Raw genomic sequence first — 22697 nt, 5'->3', positions numbered from 1 at the left:
ATGCTCCTTGCTCAGTGAGGAGTCTACTTCTCCCTATGGCCCTCTCTCCCAACATGGAGCAGCCCTGGCGGCTCAGCAGTTTAGTGCCGCCTTCAGCCCGGGGTGTGATCCTGGAGACCTGGGATCGAGTCCCACATCAGGCTTCCTGCATGGAGCCTGCTTCTCCCTCTGCCTTTGTCTCTGCCTCTCTCTCTCTCTCTGTGTCTCTCGTGAATAAATAAATAAAATCTTAAAAATAAAATAAAATCCCAGCATGATATATTGTATGTAGCCAAGTTGTTTTCACTTTCCATTTATTTTCCTTTTAAAGTACTAGATATGTGAACTCAGTTACTCTACCAAAATTCTGACATCTTGAAGCAAGTTATACATTTTTTAAAAAGTTGTTGGTTTGAAGGCCAGGGATGTGGTGACTTAGGGTAAGTAGACTGAAGTGCGCATGAAAGGTCTGAACTACTGTTGTGTCATCATTCACTGGAGTAACCACATGGGGCTTCTGGTTGGGGCTGATTTGGACAGAGCCAAGGGAGTTCACAGTTATTCTTCACATTTGTTCAGTGATGGTCATTGTGGATATCTATCTACCACAGTAACCCATTTTCAGTTTATGCCTGGGTTGTGACTAACACGGAAACCCTGTTTTAAACAGCATTTTTTCATGAGCACCAGTTGATGAAACTCAACAGTTTAGTGCAGAGAGTTTCTGAACCCAGACTGCAAATGTAGTCATATTTAATACCACACCACATATTCACATATTTTCAACCCTCATTTAAGGACACATTTTCCTCCTGTATGCGTAGCAAAGGAAGAAATAAGCTTGTTTGGCAGTGAGTGTGAGCAAGGGAGGACAATCATCCCTTAAAACAATACATTTATTGTTAATATCAGAAGCCAGAGGTAGAACAGTATTATAGGTACATTCTAGACTACCTGCCCTGGCACATTAGCTCAGCTGGGGGCAATTAGGCTAGCACTCTTTTTTCTATGACTCTGAGGCTAGTTAGCATCTTCTCAGATGGAATCTTAGACATTTGCATGAGAATATAAATTACTCATTTCAACCGATTTGCTTTTCTGCTAGGGTCTGAGGATGTGAAGAGACCCCTAACTCAGAATCCATAGTTTCAGATATAAGTTGCAGTCCCACAACAGTAATGAGACGAACCCTCCAGATGCTTGGTATTACTTCTAGAAGGTAGTGAGTAAAATACTGATTGACTACGTACAAATCCTGACTCAGCTCTGTATTCAGTGTCTCAATATCCTCATCTGCAAAATGGGGACAACCGTGCCTGCCTTTTAGGTTTCTGTAAAAAAAAAAAATCAAACAAGTTAATATTTGTAAAACTATTATTATTTTAGCTTAGACTATTAGGATGGCTTCAATTTTTTCCAGTGCTTCCCGCAGGATGTGGCTAAAAGCATCAATCGGGTTGGCAGTTTCTATTAATAATTTACTGCTGGTCTTGAAAAAGTCACTTCAGCCCTGTTAGCTTCATTTTTTCACCTGAGGTCTTAAATGATGCTTCCAAAGTAATACACGCTCTAAGTTGGTCTCCGCGGATGTCGTGGAATAAACACACTTCAATGGAGGAGGTTGGGGCAAATAGGTCACCAGGCCCGTCTCGTTTTAACCCTTCGTGGGAACCATCGTCCGTCCGTACTAGGACCCCGGCTGCAGGACACCGTGTCCCTTGCTGGAACGAATGTGGGAGGTACCCACGCAGGATATTCCGTCCTTTATTGTGATAATGACCCCAGCGACCTATGTGCCATGTTGGACTGAACAAAGGCCTGAGTCGAAGAGGCGATAACTGGCAGTTATTAGGCGCGCGGCGGCGGTCGGAGGCCGGGCCCCGCGGGGAGCAGCAGGGCGCCCAGCAGCAGCTCGCCCTGGCCCCGCAGGCGGCCCCGCTCCTCGGCCTGGACGCGCACGGCCAGGCGGCGCAGCTGCTCCTCCGACAGCCCGTCCGGCCACACGTCCTGCTCCGAGGCGGCCGCGCGGCTCGGCCGGACCACGGCGCTGCGCTGCGGGCGCGTCTGGCCCGGCGGCCGCAGCACGAAGCTCACGCGGCAGCCGACGGCGCGGGGCTCGGCGGCCCCCGCGGCCCCCGCGGCCCCCCCGGCCCCCCGGCCCCGAGCAGCCGCACGCGGAGCCGCCCGCTGGCCCGACTGTACTCGGCGGCCAGGCGCAGGGCGCCCCCGGCGCGGCCCAGGGCCACGGTGCCCTCGGCCTCCAGGCGCTCGGGCCGCGGGTCGGGGCCAGGCGGCGGCGGCGGGGAGGCGGCGGGACGGGGACGGGGACGGGGACGGGGACGGACGGGGAGGCGGAGGGGGCCCCGGCCCGGGAGGGCGGCTCGTCCCGGTCCCCGCCGCACGCGGAGCGGGCGCGGGCCAGGCCGCGGCTCCCCCGGGCTCGCAGCGCGCGGCTCAGCAGCCCTTCGGGGGCGCGCAGGAGGCGGCGGGCGCGGGCCGGCGGGGCGGGCGCGCGCGGCGCCGGGCGGGGGCGGGGGCGGGGGCGGGCGGGGAGCGCGGGGGCGGCGGCGGCGGCCGGGGCTGCGCCCGGGGGCGGGGGCGGGGGCGGGGGCGGGGCGGCGCCGGGGCCGCCGAGGAAGAGCGACTCCTTGCGGCGCGTGTGCGGACTCTCGAGCAGCGCGCAGAAGCCGTAGGCGGTGCGGCCGCGGGGCAGGTGCGGCAGCGAGAGCGCGGCCTGCGAGCGCGGGTCCCAGTCCGTGTGTCCGGCCGCAGCGTCTAGCGCGGCCGCGTGGCTCCAGGAAACCCGGAGTGCGGCCACGCCGGTGCAGGGCGCGAGGCGCGGGGGGATGCAGAACTCGGGGATGCGGTCGGGGGTGAGCACGTTTTCCCAGGCGGCGGGCGTGAGCGTCGGGAGCCGGTGGGCCCGGCCCTGGGGAGCCCCGTTCCTGCCCCTCCGCAGGCGCTCGGGGCCCAGGCGGAGCCTGTCCAGGCACCACATGAGGCGGGCGCGGGGCCCAGGTGACCCCCGCGGTGCTGGCCGGCTCGCACTGCACGCGGCGCACCAGCCGTCCGTGTCTTGCCTTCTGTTAGGGCTCCTGCCCCCCGCCTCGCCCGGGACGCTGCGGGCCAGCCCCGCGCTGCTGTTGCAAGCCGTATTGCAAGTTTCAGGCGCTGCCAGTCGTCCTCGGTCGTCTCCAGGAGTCATGTACCCTTCGGGGCTTGTTGATTTAATCTCGGTCCTCCTTCGCTGGCCGAAGGCGGAGATTCTCAAAACGTTGCCTTCTAACCTCGGTCGTGCCGTCCTCAGTGCCAAGAGGCGCTTTGTCTGTGCAATCGTTTCCCGAATCCTTGGGTTACTGCGCTCTAGTCCTTGGCGAGAATTACAGTAAGGATCCCCGCTAGGACTCACGGCTGCCCCCAGGGCAGTTAGACAAGGATGGGAGTCCCTCTTGGCGTACCTGGGGTCCGGTGTCAGGTGGGTGCCTGCACGGTCCGCCCGGGGCACCGAGCCAGAGGCGCGCCGCCCGCAGCAAGTTCAAAGCGCGCGCGGCAGGAGTCAGCAGCGCTGCCCCAGGACTGCGGGCCTGCGCCTTTATACCTGCGGCCCCACCGCGGGCCACGGGGCGGGCGCGACGGGCGCCGCTGGGTAACCTGACGCCGGGCCTTCCGCTCTGCCACGTGGCTGGGTCGACTGCGCAAATCCAAGACGTCCAGTACTTTCTCTCTCCTGCGGCAGGTGGGTCTGTTATTCTCAGAAACCCTAAACAAGGTTCTATGTCACGTGCAAAAGGGTTAAATCTTGACTCTATCGAGTGTCTTACCTGCTTTCTCGTTTTCAGTCCTGATTTTAAATGTGTTCTCTTGGTTGATTTTAAGTCACCCCACTTAAGCCATGTATGCTGATTTTTTAAAAAGGTTTTATTTATTTATTCATGATAGACACACAGAGAGGCAGAGGGAGAGGCAGGCCCCATGCAGGGAGCCTGATGTGGGACTCGATCCGGGGACTCCAGGATCATGCCTGGACCGAAGGCAGGCGCCAAACCGCTGAGCCACCTAGGGATCCCCCCATGTGCTTTTTTTTGATTGGGAAAATACGTTCCTGCATACAACTGTGCTGTTGAAACCATCCTTTGAAGCCACCCCCGGCCACCTCTGGTCTTTCTAGGCTGTACCCACCTGGGAGACCCCTTTTCTTCCTTTTGAAAACTGACCTATTCTGTAAGAGAATTGCTTTCAGCTAGCTCAGATTAAGAGAGATTTGAGGCATTTTGTTCAGCATTTAGGTGTATACTGTTTCTTTTTAAGATACTGCCTTGTAGGGGGATCCCTGGGTGGCTCAGCGGTTTAGCGCCTGCCTTTGGCCGGGGGCGTGATCCTGGGGTCCTGGGATCAAGTCCCACATCAGGCTCTCTGCTTCTCCCTCTGCCTGTGTTTCTGCCTCTCTCTCTCTCTGTCTCTCTCTCTCTCTCTCATTAATAAATAAATAAAATCTTAAAAAAAAAGATACTGCCTTGTAAGTTAATTGCTTCTCCAAATAATGTTCAGTGATTATATAAAATAATGTTCAGTGAAATCAAATTCATCCAAAGGTGGTTTTAGGATTGGACATATGCATTTTGTTTTCAGGATATACATACACAAACATTGTGCTCCATGATTTATATATAGTCTCTAGAATTGTCCCATAAATCTGCAAATTATGATTATTCCTAGTAACTTACCGAGTTCACATAGTGATGGAAAATGGAGGAAATAATACACATTAGCAATAAATGAGTTATTTTGGGAACTAAATGAATCTAATAATGTAAAATACTTAGCATTGTGCCTGGAACTTGGTTAGTGCTAAATACATAGAAGTAATGATTATTATTAATAATAATAAAAATAAAAGAGGCAATCGTGAGTGCTGTGGTTAAGAAAACTGGGCCTGGGCATGCGGCATGCCTAAGTGGCTCAATCACTTAAGCGTCTCCCTTCCACTCAGGTCTTGATCTCAGGGTCCTGGGATTGGGCCCCACGTTGCACTCCCTGCTTAGTGGGGTATCTGCTTCTCCCTAGCTCTCTGTCTCTCCTCCCACTCCTGTTTGCTCTCTCCCTCTCTTCACTCAAATAAATGAAATCTTAGAAAAAAAAAAAAAAGGAAACTGGGTCTGAAATCAGACCTGGTTTTGATTGTAGAATGGCTTCTTATTATGTCATTTGAGCAAGTTATTTAACCTTTCTAAGCCACAGTATCAAATGTACAATAGTAGGTGGGACCTTTGACAGGTAATGAAATTAATGATAGTATAAAAGAGATCCTGGAGAGCTCCCTCACTACTTCTGATAATAATATGTACTTACAGGGTTGTCATAAAAATATAATAAGATAATCCATATTAAGAGTCTAGCATACAGCGTAAGATACACAATGTCTGATATGATGTGTTGTTATTATAGAAGAGAACAAATTCTCATTTATTCATTCATTCAAAGCAGTTATTTACTGAATGCTCCAGGGTTTCAGCCACCATGTTAGACAAGTGGACCCAGGATGTATAAGATCACATCAGCTATATACATCCATCAAAGGAGCAATGATGGGGATGAAATATTTTATTTTGTTTAGCTGAGGCAGGAATGAGAAAGAACTATCGAACAGAATTTATATATGTAGTCTTAGTAGGGAGGTAGGGCTGACATTCCCTAGGTTTCCCATGCCCTTAACTAGATATATCATTTTCATGCCTGGCCAAAACTCTTGGGGCTGTGCTAAATCTATGGCAGAATAATTGCTGAATCATATACTTGTGGGTCATGTTCATGTGTTTTGACTCACTTTTTGTTAGGAGACAAGAGGCTGTTAGCGCTCCAAGTGACAGCTCAGAGGGCCCTTGATTAAAATGTTGAGGCTCACAATTTGAGAAGCAAAGCTATATTGTGGTAAGAGAAGGGGAAAAAGTGCCAGAGCATGAGAAATGATTTATGGGTGAAGAAATACAGACTTTGGAGTAAATTTGTCCCAGGTTGAATCTGTTTGTGCAACTTTTTAGCTATGGAACTGTAGGGAAGTTAATTAAGCTCTTTGAGTCTGTGTTATAAAACGGAGGTAATAATACCTACCACCCAAAACTGTTGTGTTAAAAATACATGAAACGCCTGGTATGCAGCAAGTGCTGGTGGACTGCTAGCTGTTATTATTATACAGGTTTACGTAGGGATTAGGTGATTCACACAAGGAGTCCTTTAAAAACATTTTTCTTTGTGGTCAAATAAGACAGATTTGCTTTGTTTTTATTAACAATTCATCTTCTTCAGTAACACTTTAGCAGCATTTCCTGTATAAGGTTTCTTGAAAACAGCAGGCCTGTCTTTGCATGGCTAGTTTCCTGTAACCACATTAAGCCTTATGTTTTACTTACCTCAGAAGCATGAGCCATGGAATACTTGGGAGGACAGTGTAACAGGGTCAAGCCCTGTGCCTGGAACACACAGATCTACTCAGAAGAAGGCTGTGGCCCTTCATGGGAACATCCATTAATGGAACTATAAAATAATTTGGTGAAGTAAGTATGAATAAATTACATACCATCCAGGCCAGAGGTGTTAGGAGGAAACTGAACAATGTAAAGTGGACTTAAAAAAAAATAAATTGGAGGTTGGGTGTTGCAGAAAGCAAGAAAAAGAGAGTTGACAACCGAATAAAAAATACCAGTGTTCTGGCTCATTCTTCTTTCTCATTTAAGGAGGTAGAGTATGGAGATGGAAAAAACACAGATCAGGGAGTCAGGACATTGGGTTTTAGCTCTGACAGTCACTAACTTGTGGAATATTAGCAAGTCCCTTAATTCTCTTTCATACTCGTCTCCACCTGTCAGATGAGGAGGTTGACTTAGCCAGATTTGTTTTCCTCTGACTCTCAAATTCTGCAATCTGCTCCAGTGCTTCCTGCCAGCCAATCTTCCTAACTTTTCTGACAGTCCACAGTGTTAGGCTTATTCTCTAGCTTTCTCCTTCATTTCCTTCCTTTCCCCCAAATGCCTTTTGCTTCTCTCAACAAAAGGTAAGGAAATAGCATGTGCGTATGAGGTAGTACAAAGTTAGAATTTCTTATATTTCAATTTTTAAACAAGAATTGATTTTTTTGAGAGGGAGAGAGTGTATGCATGTAATTTGGGGGAGAGGGACCATGGGAGAGGGAGAAAGAGAACCTTAAGCAGACTCTGCAACAACACAGAGCCCAATATGGGGCTCCATCTCAGGACCCTGAGATCAAGACCTGAGCTGAAATCAAGAGTTAGACGCTTAATTGACTGAGCCACCCTCCCCCCCCCAAGAGTTGTTAACTTTTAACAAGTATTCCTAATTTTGACTTTCATTTTTAAAATGGAAATTATATTTTGCTCACCTGTTTTTATTGCTCAATCCCACATTGTGATTTACTTTTGTGATTGTCTTTGTTGTCTGCCCGATTGTTGAGCCAGATTGTATATAAGAAATGTAATTGCTACAATGTTCACTTTCTTTAAACCTTCATATCCTCATTCCTTTGGGTATACTGCTCTACATCAGAATGCTAATGGTGTTCCTTTACATTAGTTTGTTTTGGATTAGGACTGTAAATATCTGATTTCTTCAAGAAGTATGTAGGATTTGGAGCATTACAGTATGCACATTAGCAAACCCTCAAAACATACTTAAACTGGAAAATATTAAAATTTATAGGCTTTTTATATTATATGGTAATAGCATTATTTATACTGCCAATTTTGAGCTGAATTTTCCACTCCAAAATTTTCTGTTCTTTCATTAACTTTCCAAAGTAAGATATTTGAGAATTACTACTAGCCTACCACTGATTTAATTATAATTATTGAAAGAGAAAAGGGTAGCAATGTTCAGGAAGCTAAAGGAAATTAATACCTGCTGCATAATTCTGGGTTAATTGCTTAATATTCCTGACTTATTTTCCTGTAAAAAATGGTGCTAATACTACCTGCATTACTTATCTCACAGATTTCTTTTGTAGGATTACATGAAAATGTATATACCTTGGCTCATAAATTATGACTGAATATTAATAAAATGGAATAATCCATATAAAAGCACACACATTATTCTTTCAACAGTGTAAAGTACCATAGAAGTGCAAGGAGTTATTATTATACGAGGATTAGTATTGACCACTTCGCCCAGCGGATTGTGCCTTCTGTTTCATTTGTTTGATCATGTTATCCTGCCTATGGCAGCTTCCATATTATCTTGCACTGTTATTCATATATCCTTGCATTATTTGCTTAACTGTTTTATGGTGCATGCTTATCCCAACCAGAACATAATGTTTTGTTTTGTTTTATTTTCCCCTCAGTGCATCATTGGTGTGAGTGTACAATGGGAGAGGGATTGCTGGAGGAGGATGGGCAGACTAGAAACACCTTGGGGACAGATTGAGGAGGGTGTTCTGAACACTGGAATGTTAGTGGGTGTTTTTGAGCAGTTGCTTTAGAAACTAGCTTCTGTGGCAATGTGCAGATGGATGGAGAAGGGAAAGGCTGGAGGCCATTTAGAAGGTGATTGTATGCTCCAGGTGAGATAGAAGAATTAGGAAAAGTGGCAAAAACACAATAGACAGGTTTGGCTTTTAATTGGTTGCAGATGGTGAAGTGCAAACAAAGTGCCTCCGAGGTATTTTGTCAGGGTGACTGAGCAAGGAAAAACAAATGGTTAAGGATTTATTTTCTGTGTGTGGCAGTAGAGGGTGGAGGTAGATCTTGATAGTACTGATTTGTATTCTTTCTTTTACATCCATTTTACATAACACCCATTGCAGACTTTTTGATATTTTTTTCTTCTCCAGTGGATGTTGAACTTGTGATTTTTCTTTTTGATCCTTAGTCCATTCAGCCTATTGTAATAAAATACTACAGACTGTGTGGTTTAAAAACAATGCAAATTCATTTCTCACAATTCTGAAGACTGGAAGTCCAATATCAAGGTGCCAGGCAATTCAGAATCTGGTGTGGATCCACTTCCTGGCTCATAAGATTACTGTTTTCTTGTGTTCTGACATGGAAAAAGTAATGAGGGAGCTGTCTGAGTCCTTTTTGGTTTTTTTTTTTTGGGGGGGTGTCATTTTTAAAAGGGTACTAAATCCACTCATGAGGACTTTGCTTAATTACCTAATGACTTAAGTACCACCTTAAGGCCCCACCTCCTAATACCGTTACCATTAGGGATTAGGATTTCAATGCTTGAATTTTGGGGAGACACAAATATTTGGTCGATAGCAGTTGTTTAGGAGCACTTCATAGTTTTTCAGACATGATATGTAGCAAAGCCATTAATAAATACTTGTGATTACAAATAATTTTGGCATTTAGGTTTCTGTCCACCATACCCCAACAGCTTTTTGAAATATTAGAAAAAAGTCCAGTTCTCTGAAGAGAATTGGCCAGTGGGTGGTTAGATCTTATGAAGGTAGAGAGGCCTTGCATCATAAAAACCCCCACTCTCAATGTCTTGCCGCACTGGGAACAGTTCAACTATAATATGGAAGAAAGTGATCTCTAAATAACAGCGAACCCAGACTTAAAGGAAGTACTTGGTTGGTTCTTCATTTTCTCAAGGAGGTAACGGAGAAGTGGTTCCCGAGTAAAAGTGAATCAAGCTCAGGGAAAGGGCAGGAACAAAATGCATATTCAGTTGCCTTCTTAATCTTTCATTTCTTTGATGCCATTCTGTTCCCTCTTTTACTTTTAAATAAAGTTTTCAAGAAGCAAAAAGAAACGGAGATGTGTGGCGTTAACTGCAGCAGGACAAGGGCACAGCGGCTCCTTCCCCCCGCCTGACCCAGGGGTGAAAGAGGCTGGTTGCGTAGGAGGCGCTGAGGATGGACTTGGGCCTGGGAGGCGCGGGTCCGCTCGGGGCCAGGCGGGGCACCGGGGATCTGCTTCTGCCCAGGACGGTGGGCTCGCGGGGACTGGAGGCGACGGTAGGCGCACGGAGCGGCCGCAGAGATGTCGCTGCGCTCAGTAACGCCTGCCCTTCCTTTTCTTTTATGAATTTTTATTTATTTTTTAAATTTATTCATTCATGATAGGCAGAGACGGAGGCAGAGGGAGAAGCAGGCTCCCTGCAGGGAGCCCGACGTGGGACTCGATCCTGGGACTTCAGGATCACGCCCCGGGCCAAAGGGCTGAGCCACCCAGGGATCCCCGCCCTTCCTTTTCCTTAACGTCCCGGTCCTCTGGTGCCTCGGGCTGCGAGGGCAGGCGCAAAGCCGGCCTCCGCGTTGCTCCTCCGCCCGCCCTCGCGTGGCCGGGGCCGCAGCTGCAGAGAGGAGCCGAGCTTCCCGCACCGCGCGCGCATCCTGGGGTCCCCGGCGGCGGGGGCGGCGGCGGCGGCGGGGGCGGGGGCGCCTGCGCGTGCGCGTGCGCGGCCGCGCGCCTGCGCAGAGCCTGGGTCACGCGCGCGGCGTGGGGGCGTGGCGGCGCCCGCGGGGCTGTCCTTAGCGACGCGCCTCGCCGCCCTCAGCTGCGCCGGGCGGTTCCGGCTCCTCCCTCTGCCGGTCGGTTCCTCAGTCCCACCATGGTGCTGGAGTCGGTGGTCGCGGACCTGCTGAACCGCTTCCTGGGGGACTATGTGGAGAACCTGAACAAGTCCCAGCTGAAGCTGGGGATCTGGGGCGGTAAGCGAGAGGGCGCGGCGGGCGGCCTGTCCGTGCAGGCTGCGGGGGCCCCGCCGCGGCCCCTCCCGCGCGGCTCCAGCCCGGGCCCAGCTCCCTCTGCCGCCCGAGACTCCGCCTCCGGGGAGGGCGCTCGGCGGGGCCCCCTCCCCAGGCGGCAGGTGCGCGGGTGCCGGGAGGCCCGGGGTGCCCGCCCGGCGGGGGGAGACGCGGCCGGGGTCGCGCTCGCGCTGCGGGAGCTCCCACCTTCCGGCCCCGGGGGGCGGACCCCGCGCCCCGCCGGGACCCCCCCCCCCCCCCGGCCTCACCTGGCCCCGGGGGCTCCGCGGCCTGCGGAGAGAGGTTCCTCCTCCCGCACCGCGTGCAGCCGGCATGGCTGTGCGCTCACACACTCTGATAAGTGGCGCCAAAGAAAGGAAGAAAAAGGAAATCGCCTTTCCCAGTCCCCTTCTCTGGGCATTTTATGGCGAGCAGGAACTGCTTTCCTTCTCTATAGAGCGGCAGAATTTGAGAAGGGACCGATGGGCCCTGGAAGATCGTTACTGAAGGCCTGTTTAGCATGGCTTCTTACACTGCTTTTAGCATCCGAGAAAACGATTTTCTTCCCTTAACGTTTCCCTGGCTCCAGTAGACTTTTTTTTTCAGTTCTGTTTCGGATGACAGATAATTCAAGCCACGACGGGCATCATCCTCAGCTCGGTGCATGCCCCAAACGCACACTGCCCCCCACACCGAGTATGTACAAGGAGGCAGGAAGTAGTATGCTTGCACGCTCTTCAGGAGGATTATTTGTGCTGATGATGCATATTAAGCTTCGGGGATCTTGAGGATACTTGTTTCACTCTGTAAAGGACTTTTGGGAATTTTGTCAGCTTTGGAAGGAAACCCAAAGAACTGCTCAAGCGCGTGGAGCTGCTTTTACTTTAGTCTAAAAGTTAAAGACCTGCACTGCCTGATAGGGTAGCCAGCAGCCACTGCGTCTATTAGGCACTCGGAATGCAGTTAGTTCACATTGAGGTTTGCCCTAAGTGTCCAAGAAGGTGGAGTTTTGAAAATACTCAGTAGGAGAAAGTGTAGTATCTCAATCTTTTATGTTGATTATGTGTTGAAATAATATTTGGGCACATTGGGTTAAACACAACATATCATTAGAAGTTCATTCCCCCGTTTCTTTTTTCCTTTTTTTTTTTTTTTTTTTAAAACCTGGCCCCTGAAATTTATAACTACAGACGTGAACCATGTATTTATATTGAGCGATGTTGTCCTAGAACCATGAGCACTGCCCTAGATTGTGGATGAGCCTTCTTTGAAGAGGTGGCTAGTCATTTGATTGGTTCTGTGTGGTTTGGCCAACACTGCATTCTTTGTTTACATGCCCTCCCTCACGGCTAATACAATGCAAAAAAAGAGAAGTTAAGATGAGACTTTTAAGGAGTCGAACATGCGCTGCCTTCTGCAGCAATCAACCCTAGCAATCAGCTAGGCTAGCATTGATGAAACGTGGGCTCTAGGTTGTTGTGTTGGACAAGCCACTAACCTTCCTTGGCCTTCGTTTTTTTCATCTTAATTTAAACTTTAAAAGAAAAAAAAATCATACCAGATAATGGAATATTCCTACGTGGTCACTACTCAAAATCACCTAAAGTTAAAGTAAGGTTAAGTTCAAACACTGTATCCTATTTACATCAGATGGATTTTTTTAAAAAAGAAAGTTTATGGATATATTCAAAGGTTTCTTCTCTACCAATTCTTACTTTCCTTTTTCTTTAAAATTGGAAGTTGTAATAGGTAACATCTGAGGTTCCTTCCAGTGCCAATACTTTCATGTTAGTTGTACATGTTTTTATTTATTTTTATTTTTATTTATTTTTTATTTTATTTATTTATTTATTTTGTACATGTTTTTAGTATGAAATTGTGAAGTATGCTGCCTGGGGATTTTGAACTTTTACACATCTGAAATTAAAAATGCCACAGTATTATGTCATTTAAAATTCGTCCCTTTTTTAGGTGGTATGTAGGAAAAGAAACTTTCTTCTTCTTTTTTTTTTTTTTTTTTGTATTGTTTTAGAATGAGGTATGCTGTTGGTGGCAAACATCGGTTTTAATATAGGGCTGAGAAAATAAACTCCTTTCAGGAACTAACTGTATCTACTGCAGGTCCACATAGGGATTCCCTCCGCTTTATCAGCCCACATCTCTGCTTCTATAAAGTTTTGCCACCCTTTGTTTTGGTGGTAAACAAGTGGGTGTATTAATGAAATAGCTGATAATTTAGGACATCCATTACATTGGCAAGTTTTATAAAGAATTGGAAATTTTATATAATCTTATTTGAAAACTTTTAATAAATAAGGGTTATGTGTAGTAGAGTTTGGCTGTTTCCATTTTTTTCTTGTTAAATTTTTAAGTTGTGATAAAAGAATTCAACCTCTATAAACATTTCACAGGGCTGATGTTACTATTCTTTAGAAACAAATGGAAAACTAAATTGATACTTAAAAAAAAAGATTTTATTTGTTTATTTGACAGAGTGAGCACAAGCAGAGGGAACAGCAGGCAGAGGGAGAGGGAGAAGCAGGCTCCCTGTGGAGCATGGAGCCCAATGTGAGACTCAATCCCAGGACCCTGGAATCATGACCTGAGTGGAAGGGAGACACTTACCTGACTGAACCACCCAGGCACCCCCTAAATTGATACTACTTACCTGGAATGTTTGACTAGGCTAAAGCAATGATTTTCGACTGGAAATGACTTTGCCCCAAAGGAATATTTGGCAATGTCTGAGACATTTTTGGTTGTCACACTGAGTAACAGGGGTATGCTGCTGGGATCTAGTGGGTAGACCCTAGGCATACTGCTACATCCTGCAATGCACAGGACAGCTCCCTACAACAAGGAATTAGCCAGCCGAAAATGTTTGTTGAGAAACTCAGGTTGAAGGAGAATATTGAATTTGTCTTTTGCATTTTTAAGAGACCTTCTGGGTGCTGAACAAGTTGTAATAAGAAGTGGAAAAGGACTTAGATGTATATTCCTCATGAAATTTGTAACTTAAGAGAGAAACATATCTTAAGTGATTGAAAGGTATGTTGGTAGAAATGCAAAATCTTTGGATGATATCAGGAAGTAGTTTTAAAAGTAAACAACTTGAAAAGGATTGTGGTGTATGTATATTCATACATATATAGACATTTACAGTGAAATTCGTAATAAAAAGTTGTAGAGTAAGAAGGAAAGGGAAATTTTATTTGAAAGTCTTGAATCAGGAAGAGTACTAAGAATATTACCTTTAAATTGGAGAAGCAAAAAAAAAAAAGCTATCTTTTGTTTTGTTTTTATTCTTTTAAAGATTTTTTTTAATGCCAAACAGTTCATGTTTGTTTTCACAGTGATTTAAGCAGAATGATCTTTTAAAAAATCTTGCTTGTTGTAGGAAAATGAAGCCCTGATTATTTACTAACTGTGGGATCCATAGGCAAAATATTTTAATTCTTTAAACCTCAGTTTCCTTATCTGTAAAATGGGGAAATAGCACTGTGTTTGTGACACAGTCCGAAAATCCTCTGTAATTATAATTGTTAAATTGTTAACACTGATAGTAATAGTGATGATAAACAAACATAGCTGAGTTAATGGAAAACAGGCTGCTTTGTTTTATTTTCATGAGTATATTTCTTCTAGGCTTCAAACTTTGTAATTTTCATGTTCTGAAATGTTACAGTTTGGTTTAGAGCAAACACAACACATCTAAACATTTCTTATTTTCCAAACGTTTTAAAAGGAAAAAAACTCATTTGCATTTGAATTTGCACTTAAAATACTTACATTTACACTTATATACTTAGATGCCAGCTAGTTTGTAAGTAAGGCTTTCAGACCCAGAAGAGTGTGTGGTGGGCATGTTGCTTGCCTATGCAGGTAGGAAGGTTTTTGTTCTCCACAACCTGATACCTAAAGATAAATTGCACAGCCTTTAGCTATTTGAGCTGTGTCCAGGATATAATTGTTTTAAGAGTAACATGTATTGAAAAGGTATGTTGAAACACCCTATCTTTTGCAACTTGGCTTAAGTAAGTATTGTGGCAATCTAGAACCTTTGTGGATTTGATTTTTCAAAGTGATTAACTGTGGAAAGTCAGCAGGAAAATCCTTCAATCCGAATTCTCTCTTTGATTAAACAGAATATACCTAGAGGCTGTGATGTGTTGGTTGCAAGGAGTGGCTACAGTGATCAGGAGTAGAAGCCAAGTGGAGTGCCTGCAGAGTTTGTATTTTTGCAAACCAGGCTGAACCTATGCTGATTACTGTACTGTTCTTCACCTCAGGCCTGATGCTATTCTGTCAGCTGCCAGATACTTTTGGGCAGAGCAGCATAAGGAAGGAAGGATCTAATTCCATCTCTGATGGTGCCCCAATTGTGGGGCTTTTGGCAAGTCATTGACCAGTGACCACTAGTTTCTTATCTGTAGGTGAGAGGGTTGACAAGGTCATCTCTTCAGGCTTTTAATCTTTGTGATTGAACAAGGCCAGAGTAGAGTGATCTCCTTCATTGGATACGTCTTTGTGCCACTTGCTTTGCCTACGTAGTGGGAAGTCGTAATCACTGCATCTTTCTTCTTTTTCTTCACTCAGAATGGTGAGCAAAGAGTCACAGACGTGAAATATAACATTAAGATAAATGAAGTTCCAGCCTCATACTGATATATTTGTGAATCTAAATCTAATATTTTACATTATCTTAACAGGTAGCCGTAGAGTATCTTGAGAATACAAGAAAAAGCTGGCCTCTTTGCTTCTTTTTAACCTTAACAAAACAGCAGTATCTAGATATTTCTAAAGTTTTAGAGGGATCTTTTTTTTAGTCTTTTCCTCCTCCTGGCCAACCCTTGGTATAGTGAAGGCCATGCTTGTTAGTAGTTTGTCCTGTAGCATGTAAAATAAATAACAGTTCAATATTGAAATATATATTTAGGCTCGGTTATTATCAAAGCAATGCTTAAAAACTTCAATTGAAAATACCTTACCATATTTTGAAATAGCATCATAAATGAAAAATCCCTTTTCCAGAAATAAAACTGGAAGTTGGTAGTTTGATAACCATTCTGCTAGGAAGCTCTGCTACACTACTCACTATTACAAGATCCCTGAAAGGGAGAAAGTTTGCTGGTAATCTGGCAGTTTTTCATCTTTCTTTGCCAAGACTTCCTGTTTCAACAGGGAAATGGAAAGAGTAAGAGTCGATTGTTTCCTTTCCTTTTTTTCTGCCAAGACAGAGTCTCTGTGAACTCCTAGTAAGAGGAGTTTGCGGGAGGCACCTACCTGGCTCAGTGGGAGGAGGGAGAGGCGGAGGAGCTTGTGTGCCTCTTGATCTTGGGTTTGTGTAGGGGTTACTTAGATAAATAAAACTTAAAAAAAAAAAAAAGTCTGTTAACTAGTTAATTTGGGTTGAATGGAAAGATTCAATTGAAATGAATTGCTACAATAGTTTCTTCAATATTCCTTACTAAACCAATGATTATTGAAAATAATTTGATTTATGTTTTAAAAAACTGCTCAGTCATTACTTTAACTCACTTTATTGGAGAATGAATGTTTGAATATTTTATATAATTTCAAATGAATAATGAGTCTGTGATAGATATGTAAAGGTAACAAATATATAGCATTACCTATTTATTATTTTATAGTATGCAAAGCTAGTTTCATGGAGTAACGCATGGCATCTTTGTTTGTTGGAGTTTTTTGTTTTGTTTTTAAACACAGTTTTGAATTAGTTTGTTTTACATTAAGAACATTGACCAGGATTAGGTTTATCCAGTTTATCTCCAATTATCATTAGGTTCTATTAGCACTGCTACACGTTAATTGTCTGATCTTAGATAAATTGCCTGATCTCTTTAGGCTTCATTTTTTTTTTTTTTTTTTGGTTGTTATATGTAAAGTGAGAGGGAATTAGGTTTAAAGATATTTATGGTTCTGAATAACTTAGGAATTTCTGTCTTTTGTTTCTAGAAAAACGTAGATTTTTGAAAAGTCCTAAAATGGTTATTTTGCAATGCTTTCTCCTGCTTCTGTATTTTCCACTGTGGCACTATCCTTTTTTCTGATAATCCTCCTAACATACACCTGGACTCTGTCTTTCTTACTGGTTTTGTCCTTGTTAGTTGTATTGATTTTAGTTTTCCTTTGTGTTTGGATTTTTTTTTCACAGTCTTAAAATGCAAAGACCAAAAGTGGATCCATCAACTACACAGGCCTCTCCGTGTATGGCATTTTTTCCCCTCAAGGGAGATAGAATTATTTTCAGAATTAAAATTCTTTACCCATTCTTCTCTGCTCTTTGGAAGACAGTGTGATACTCTGAACAAAACACTGGGCATCAGAGAATTTGATCTCTGGTCTACCACTTACTAGGTTGACATAGTAACCTTAGGCCAGTCATTAGCCTCCCTAAGCCTCGGTTTCTTTTGCTTGATGTCTATGTCCTGTCTCCTTCATTAGAAGGCTGTGAGGATCAAGAAAGGTTGTAGCTCAGAGGGTCTAAAATAGAACGATTTTATGTTCTTACTGTAGTCATCCTACCCCAGTGAAATATGCATTCTAAATCAATTATGTCTGTTTATTGAGCACCTACTATGAGGAGACTCAGTAAGAAGTTTATAATCAGATTAGGGATTTATGTAGTTAAGTGCCACTAGAAAGATATAGCTAAACTTCTGTGAAAGTCTAGATAATTTCTAATTGAAGGTATTTAACATCAGTATCACCTTTCTTTATTTATTTTGTAGACTATTATGTTTTAGAAGCCATTCTTAGACTTAAGCTTGTTACATATTATGCCAGTACCATTTCATTTGTATTCACAAATCTGCTAATTTGGTTGTTTTCTGTAATTTGGCAACCATTTCTTTTTATTTTTATTTTTATTTTTATTTAAAGATTTTATTTATTTATTCATGAGAGACACATAGAGGGGGGGGGGGGCAGAGACACAGGCAGAGGGAGAAGCAGGCTCCACGCAGGAAGCCTGACGTGGGACTTGATCCCTGAACTCCAGGATCATGCCCTGGGCTGAAGGCAGGCGCTAAACCGCTGAGCCACCCAGGGATCCCCTCTATTGTATTTTTTGAGATGACTCCAACTCTATTTACGTTGGTGTCCTTTGCTAATTTAATAGATTTTTGTCATCATTTTCATCTTCTGGTTCATTAGTAAAGATTATTAAATTTTGATCCAGAATTTACCCTTTAAACTAGTTCTGAAAATACCCTTTACAATTAATTTGGAAACTGTGTGTGACTCCCTAGCTATGTATGCTCGTCAAAATGTTTCTAGTTTATTACTGAGAATCATATAAGGTGAGAATGAGAAGTCTTCTCTTTTGAAACACTGACTTCACTTACTACTTACTCTTATCCTTTAGACCTGTCAGTCCATCATAAAAGGAAATCACTTCATAGAACTTCCTTACTTGTGTATCACCACCGTCTTCTTGGAACTTCTCTATGGGAGTAGAGACACCTGATTGTGGGATTGGCTTTAGTGCCCTCCTTGCTGGAAGAGTTAGGTTTATCTAGTTTATCTCCAATTATCACTCGTTTTTTTTCTTTTTAAAGATTTTAATTATTTATTCATGAGAGACACACACACACACAGAGAGAGGTAGACACATAGGCAGAGGGAGAAGCAGGCTTCCTGCAAGGGGCCTGATTTGGGACTAGATCCCAGGACCTCGGGATCACAACCTGAGCCAAAGGCAGATGCTCAACCACTGAGCCACCCAGGCGCCCCTCTAATTATCATTCATTCTTTTTCTTGTTTGTTTGTTTTTTAAAGTCTTGACACAAATATTTATCCTTCCTCCAGGTTTTCAGGAACTTTCTATGGCCTCTGTTCTTAGCCTTGTGATCTGGCTGTAGCACTAAAGTTATTTGCTTATATATGGAATTATTATGTTATCTTGAAGTAGAAGCAGGAAATTAAATCTAACTTTTCCCTCAGTATTCATTTAAAAATAAAATGGTTGAGGGATCCCTGGGTGGCGCAGCGGTTTGGCGCCTGCCTTTGGCCCAGGGCGCGATCCTGGAGACCCGGGATCGAATCCCACATCGGGCTCCCGGCGCATGGAGCCTGCTTCTCCCTCTGCCTGTGTCTCTGCCTCTCTCTCTCTCTCTCTGTAACTATCATAAATAAATAAAAATTAAAAAAAAATAAAAAAAATAAAATGGTTGATATTTAGGAGGGAGTCTGCTTTAGTCTTAGTCTTATAAATTATTTTTTATGTAAACAAAATTTCTAATATTCTGAGGATATAGATAATTAAACTCCTGCAGATATGCCTGCAGAAAAGCATGCAGGTTAGTGGAAGGGTACATGTTAGCACAGTGCCTTACATAGATAAAGCACTCATCTACTGGTCGAATGAATGAATGCACTTTTACCCTGGTGTTAATCTGTAATATGCTGCTATCTCTCCCCTTTTCTTTGTGGTAGGGCTAGTGGCTCTACCTTCAGTGCAGATAATTTATAGAATGTGTCATTCTTATTTCATTGTTATATTTACTGTTAGATAGTATCACATTTTGCAGAGAGGAAGTTTGCATTTGCTTGCTAGACTCTACATAGCAGAAATAAGATACTTTTTAATGTGTCTTGTAAGGTAGATATTAGATGTAGGAGGAATGTATATAAATATATTGAGGTCCTACTGACATTAGAATTTACCTTTGTTTTGTTTTCCATTATCACAGTTTGTATAATTTTAGCAATCATATTTGATTATTAAAAAAGCTAGAAAATACTGAAAAACATTAATTAAAAAATCTTTAATCCTGTTAGCAATAATCAGTTACCTCTTTTGTCTGACTTTCTAAGTATACTTGTTCAACTGTGTTAATCGTATTGGTAGTTTTCAGTATTTCACATTTAAATATCATCTATTTGGAATGCCTGGATGGCTCAGCAGTTGAGCATCTGCCTTTGGCTCCTGGAGTCCCAGGATCAAGTCCCGCATCAGGCTCCCCATTGGAAGCTTGCTTCTTCCCTCTGTCTATGTCTCTGCCTCTCTCTCTGTCTCTCATGAGTAAATAAATAAAATCTAAATAAATAAATACCGTCTATTCATTAAAGATGAAAGACTGATTAAAAATAGCCCACTTTTTATAAACGCATTTATATTTTTACCTACATTGTGTTAGTGTCTTAATAATTGTTAAAAAAAATACTTTATATCTAATGTAGATTATTTGTGAGCACCCCTAATGACATTTGACCCACTAGTGAGGATCACTGAGTAGAGCTATCCAAATTCATGAGTAAGTTTGCATGTCTCTTTATGGGCCTTAGATCTTGTTAAACTAGTTTGGATTGCTTCAAATGTGTACTAGCATCTGTGCAGCTCAGTTCTTTTGACTTGAGTAGAGCTTCCAATTGTGATTATTTATAATCCATCATTGATCAAATTAAATCCAGCAATATTTTTCCTTTTTATGTAATTTTTACATGTAATACTTCTTTTTTTCTTAAAGATTTTATTTATTTATTCATGAGAGACATACACACACACACACACAGAGAAAGAGAGGCAGAGACACGGGCAGAGGGAGAAGCAGGCACCATGCAGGGAGCCCGATGTGGGACTTGATCCCGGGACTCCAGGATCACGCCCTGAGCTGAACACAGGTGCCAAATTGCTGAGCCACCCAGGGATCTCCTCTTTTTTTTTTTTTTTTTTTAAGATTTTATTTATTCATTCAGAAGAGATACAGAGAGAGAGAGAGGCAGAGACACAGGCAGAGGGGAAAAGCAGGCTCCCTGTGGGGAGCCCTATGTGGGATTCTATCCCAGGACCCTGGGATCATGCCCTGAACTGAAGGCAGGCACTCAACCACCGAGCCACCCAGACCTCCCTACGTATAATACTTAAGGATTTTTTTTTTCCCAATTCCAGAACATGTGTCTTTTTTCCACCACTACTTTATTATTCCTGAATTTGGTCTGTGATGTCATCTTGTCAGTTCTACCTATAAAATAACTTTTTACCCTGACTCTACCTCTTTGACTTTGAAGTTACTATTTCAGGTTTTAATTTCTCTTTAGCGTGTTTTTTTTTTTTTTTTTTTTTTTTTTAGAGAGAGAGAGAGAGAGTGCTTGTGAGTAGGGACAGGGACAGAGACAGAAGGAGAGGGAGGAAGAATCTTAAGTAGACTCCTGGGTAAGATGGGGCAGCACAGGACGACGGGATGATATGGATTCATCTCATGACCCTGACATCATGATGAGAACAGGAATCAGAAGTCAAATGCTTACTGCACTGAGCCACCCAGATCCCCTTCTTTTTAGTGTATTGTGGAAGCTGCTCCACTGCCTGTACTCTTTCCCGTTTGTCCTATTATAATGCTGATAAGGCTTGTAAGGCTTCTTACCTCCTCCTCCTTTTTTTGCGGCTTTCAGCAGTTTATTTTAGAAAATTAAAATAAATGTATAACAAATGAACTTTATTATAGAAATAACCACTCTGATCATTATGGTATCTAGTTTTACAGTTGTTTTCTTTGTATGTGTACATATGTATACTCTTTAAATTATATCAGATTGGATCAATCTGGGCATTCTTTGACTTTTTAAAAAAATTCATATTTTTTGAATATCTTCCCTTAGCTGTCTACACTTTTGCTCTATATCATAGATGTATTATGATGTGTGCCTTCTTGGACATTTAATTCCTTAGGTCCTCCATCCCTCTAGTCTCTCTCCCCCCCATTCATCCATTCTTTCTGCCCTTCTAACCAATACTGTAGTATCCTTATAGCTAAATTGTTTGGACAGATCCATGGTTATTTCTTAGAAGAGTAGAGTAATGGTTCTCGAATATGGCTCTGATTTTGTCATCCTTGTTATGTGTATTTCATCTTTGTGTTGTGACCAGTCTGGACTTTTCATGGTTAGTCTGGCTCCTGCCAACCTAACTTTATCTCCTATCCTTTTCTTTTTTTTTTTTCCCTATCCTTTTCTCATACCCTCCAGCTACATCAAATCACATGTGGTTTCTAAAATGTGTCTTACTCATGCAGGTGTGTTTGCCCTCTTTTCTTACCCACCCAGTAAATATTTCTTTAGCCTTCTAGCCTAGCCTTACTGGGAAGTTCTTGATCTCCCTAGGCAGTTAGGTGTCTCCTTCTTTGCATTTGTGCACTTTTCTCCTCTAATGCCACTAGAATATTTCCAAAATTTTAGAAATTTAGTCTCCTTTGCTAGGTTGAGAGTTCTGTACTAGCAGGGATGTTGTTATCGTTTCTCTCTTTTCAGCACCTAACTTATAGGAGGTGCTTTTTGTTTGAAAAAATCTGAGATCTGGGGTAGTCATCTCTAGCAATGGCATAGTAGAATTAAATATTCTTTTAAATTCACAACAAAATACTGTGAGGGAAAAACTCCTTGATTGAAAAATACTTATGGCTATAGCATAGAAAGTATCGTGTTTTTAAAAATCTAAATGTGTCATGAGTGATTAAGAAAATATATAACAGAGGTGCTTAGGTAGCTCAGTCAATTAAGCATATGCATTTGTTCATGATCCTGGGATCCTGAGATTGAGCCTCCTATCAGGCTCCCTGCTTGGCTCTGTTCCTCCTCCCTGCTCGTGCTCTCTCTCTCTCTCTCTCTCTCAAACAAATAAATCTCTAGAAAGAAAAAAAAAGAAAATATATAACTGAATAAGTCATGCAATATTGAAATGATAATTTTTATTAACCTTTAGATAATTTAAATGAAATGGAAACTTTCTTTTCATTAGATTTTTTATATAAGCAAGAATGTTTAATTATAATATATCAACAAATAGGTGGCTGGGTGGCTTAGTGGTTGAGTGTCTGCCTTTGGCTCAGGCCATGATCCTGAGGTCCTGGGATCGAGTCTCACATCGGGCTCCCCACGGGGAGCCTGCTTCTCCCTCTGCCTGTGTCTCTGCCTCTTTCTGTGTGTCTCTCATGAATAAATAAAAAAATCTTAAAAAAATACATCAACAAATAGCAGTACAATGTTTAAA

General features: G+C 43.3%; 2 protein-coding genes across 6 annotated transcripts in view; one reads left to right on the top strand and one right to left on the bottom strand.

Moving 5' to 3' along the window:
* Positions 1-259: 259 nt before the first annotated feature.
* On the bottom strand, positions 260-3634 carry C2CD4A (C2 calcium dependent domain containing 4A). Its single transcript, XM_077881329.1, is given in 3 exon segments — positions 260-2129; positions 2132-2301; positions 2334-3634. Coding segments are annotated over 3 exon segments (1323 nt in total). The 5' UTR covers positions 3185-3634; the 3' UTR covers positions 260-1827.
* A 6832-nt stretch (positions 3635-10466) lies between these two features.
* VPS13C (vacuolar protein sorting 13 homolog C) overlaps positions 10467-22697 on the top strand; it is a 170645-nt gene continuing 158414 nt past the window's right edge. For 2 of the 5 annotated variants that reach the window (XR_013370400.1, XR_013370399.1), the window contains exon 1: positions 10467-10651. Coding sequence is in view for 3 of the 5 variants with exons in the window: in XM_077881333.1 (XP_077737459.1) it covers positions 10552-10651 (100 nt within the window). In the remaining 2 variants the exon portion in view is untranslated. The remainder of the gene's footprint in view (positions 10652-22697) is intronic. The other 3 variants (XM_077881332.1, XM_077881330.1, XM_077881333.1) reach the window with 2 other exon arrangements.

This window comes from Canis aureus, chromosome 32 (genome assembly GCF_053574225.1).
Source record: "Canis aureus isolate CA01 chromosome 32, VMU_Caureus_v.1.0, whole genome shotgun sequence".
NCBI lineage: Eukaryota > Metazoa > Chordata > Mammalia > Carnivora > Canidae > Canis > Canis aureus.
The sequence above is the reverse complement of the archived record's forward strand: the minus strand, read 5'-3'. Positions and strand labels throughout refer to the sequence as shown.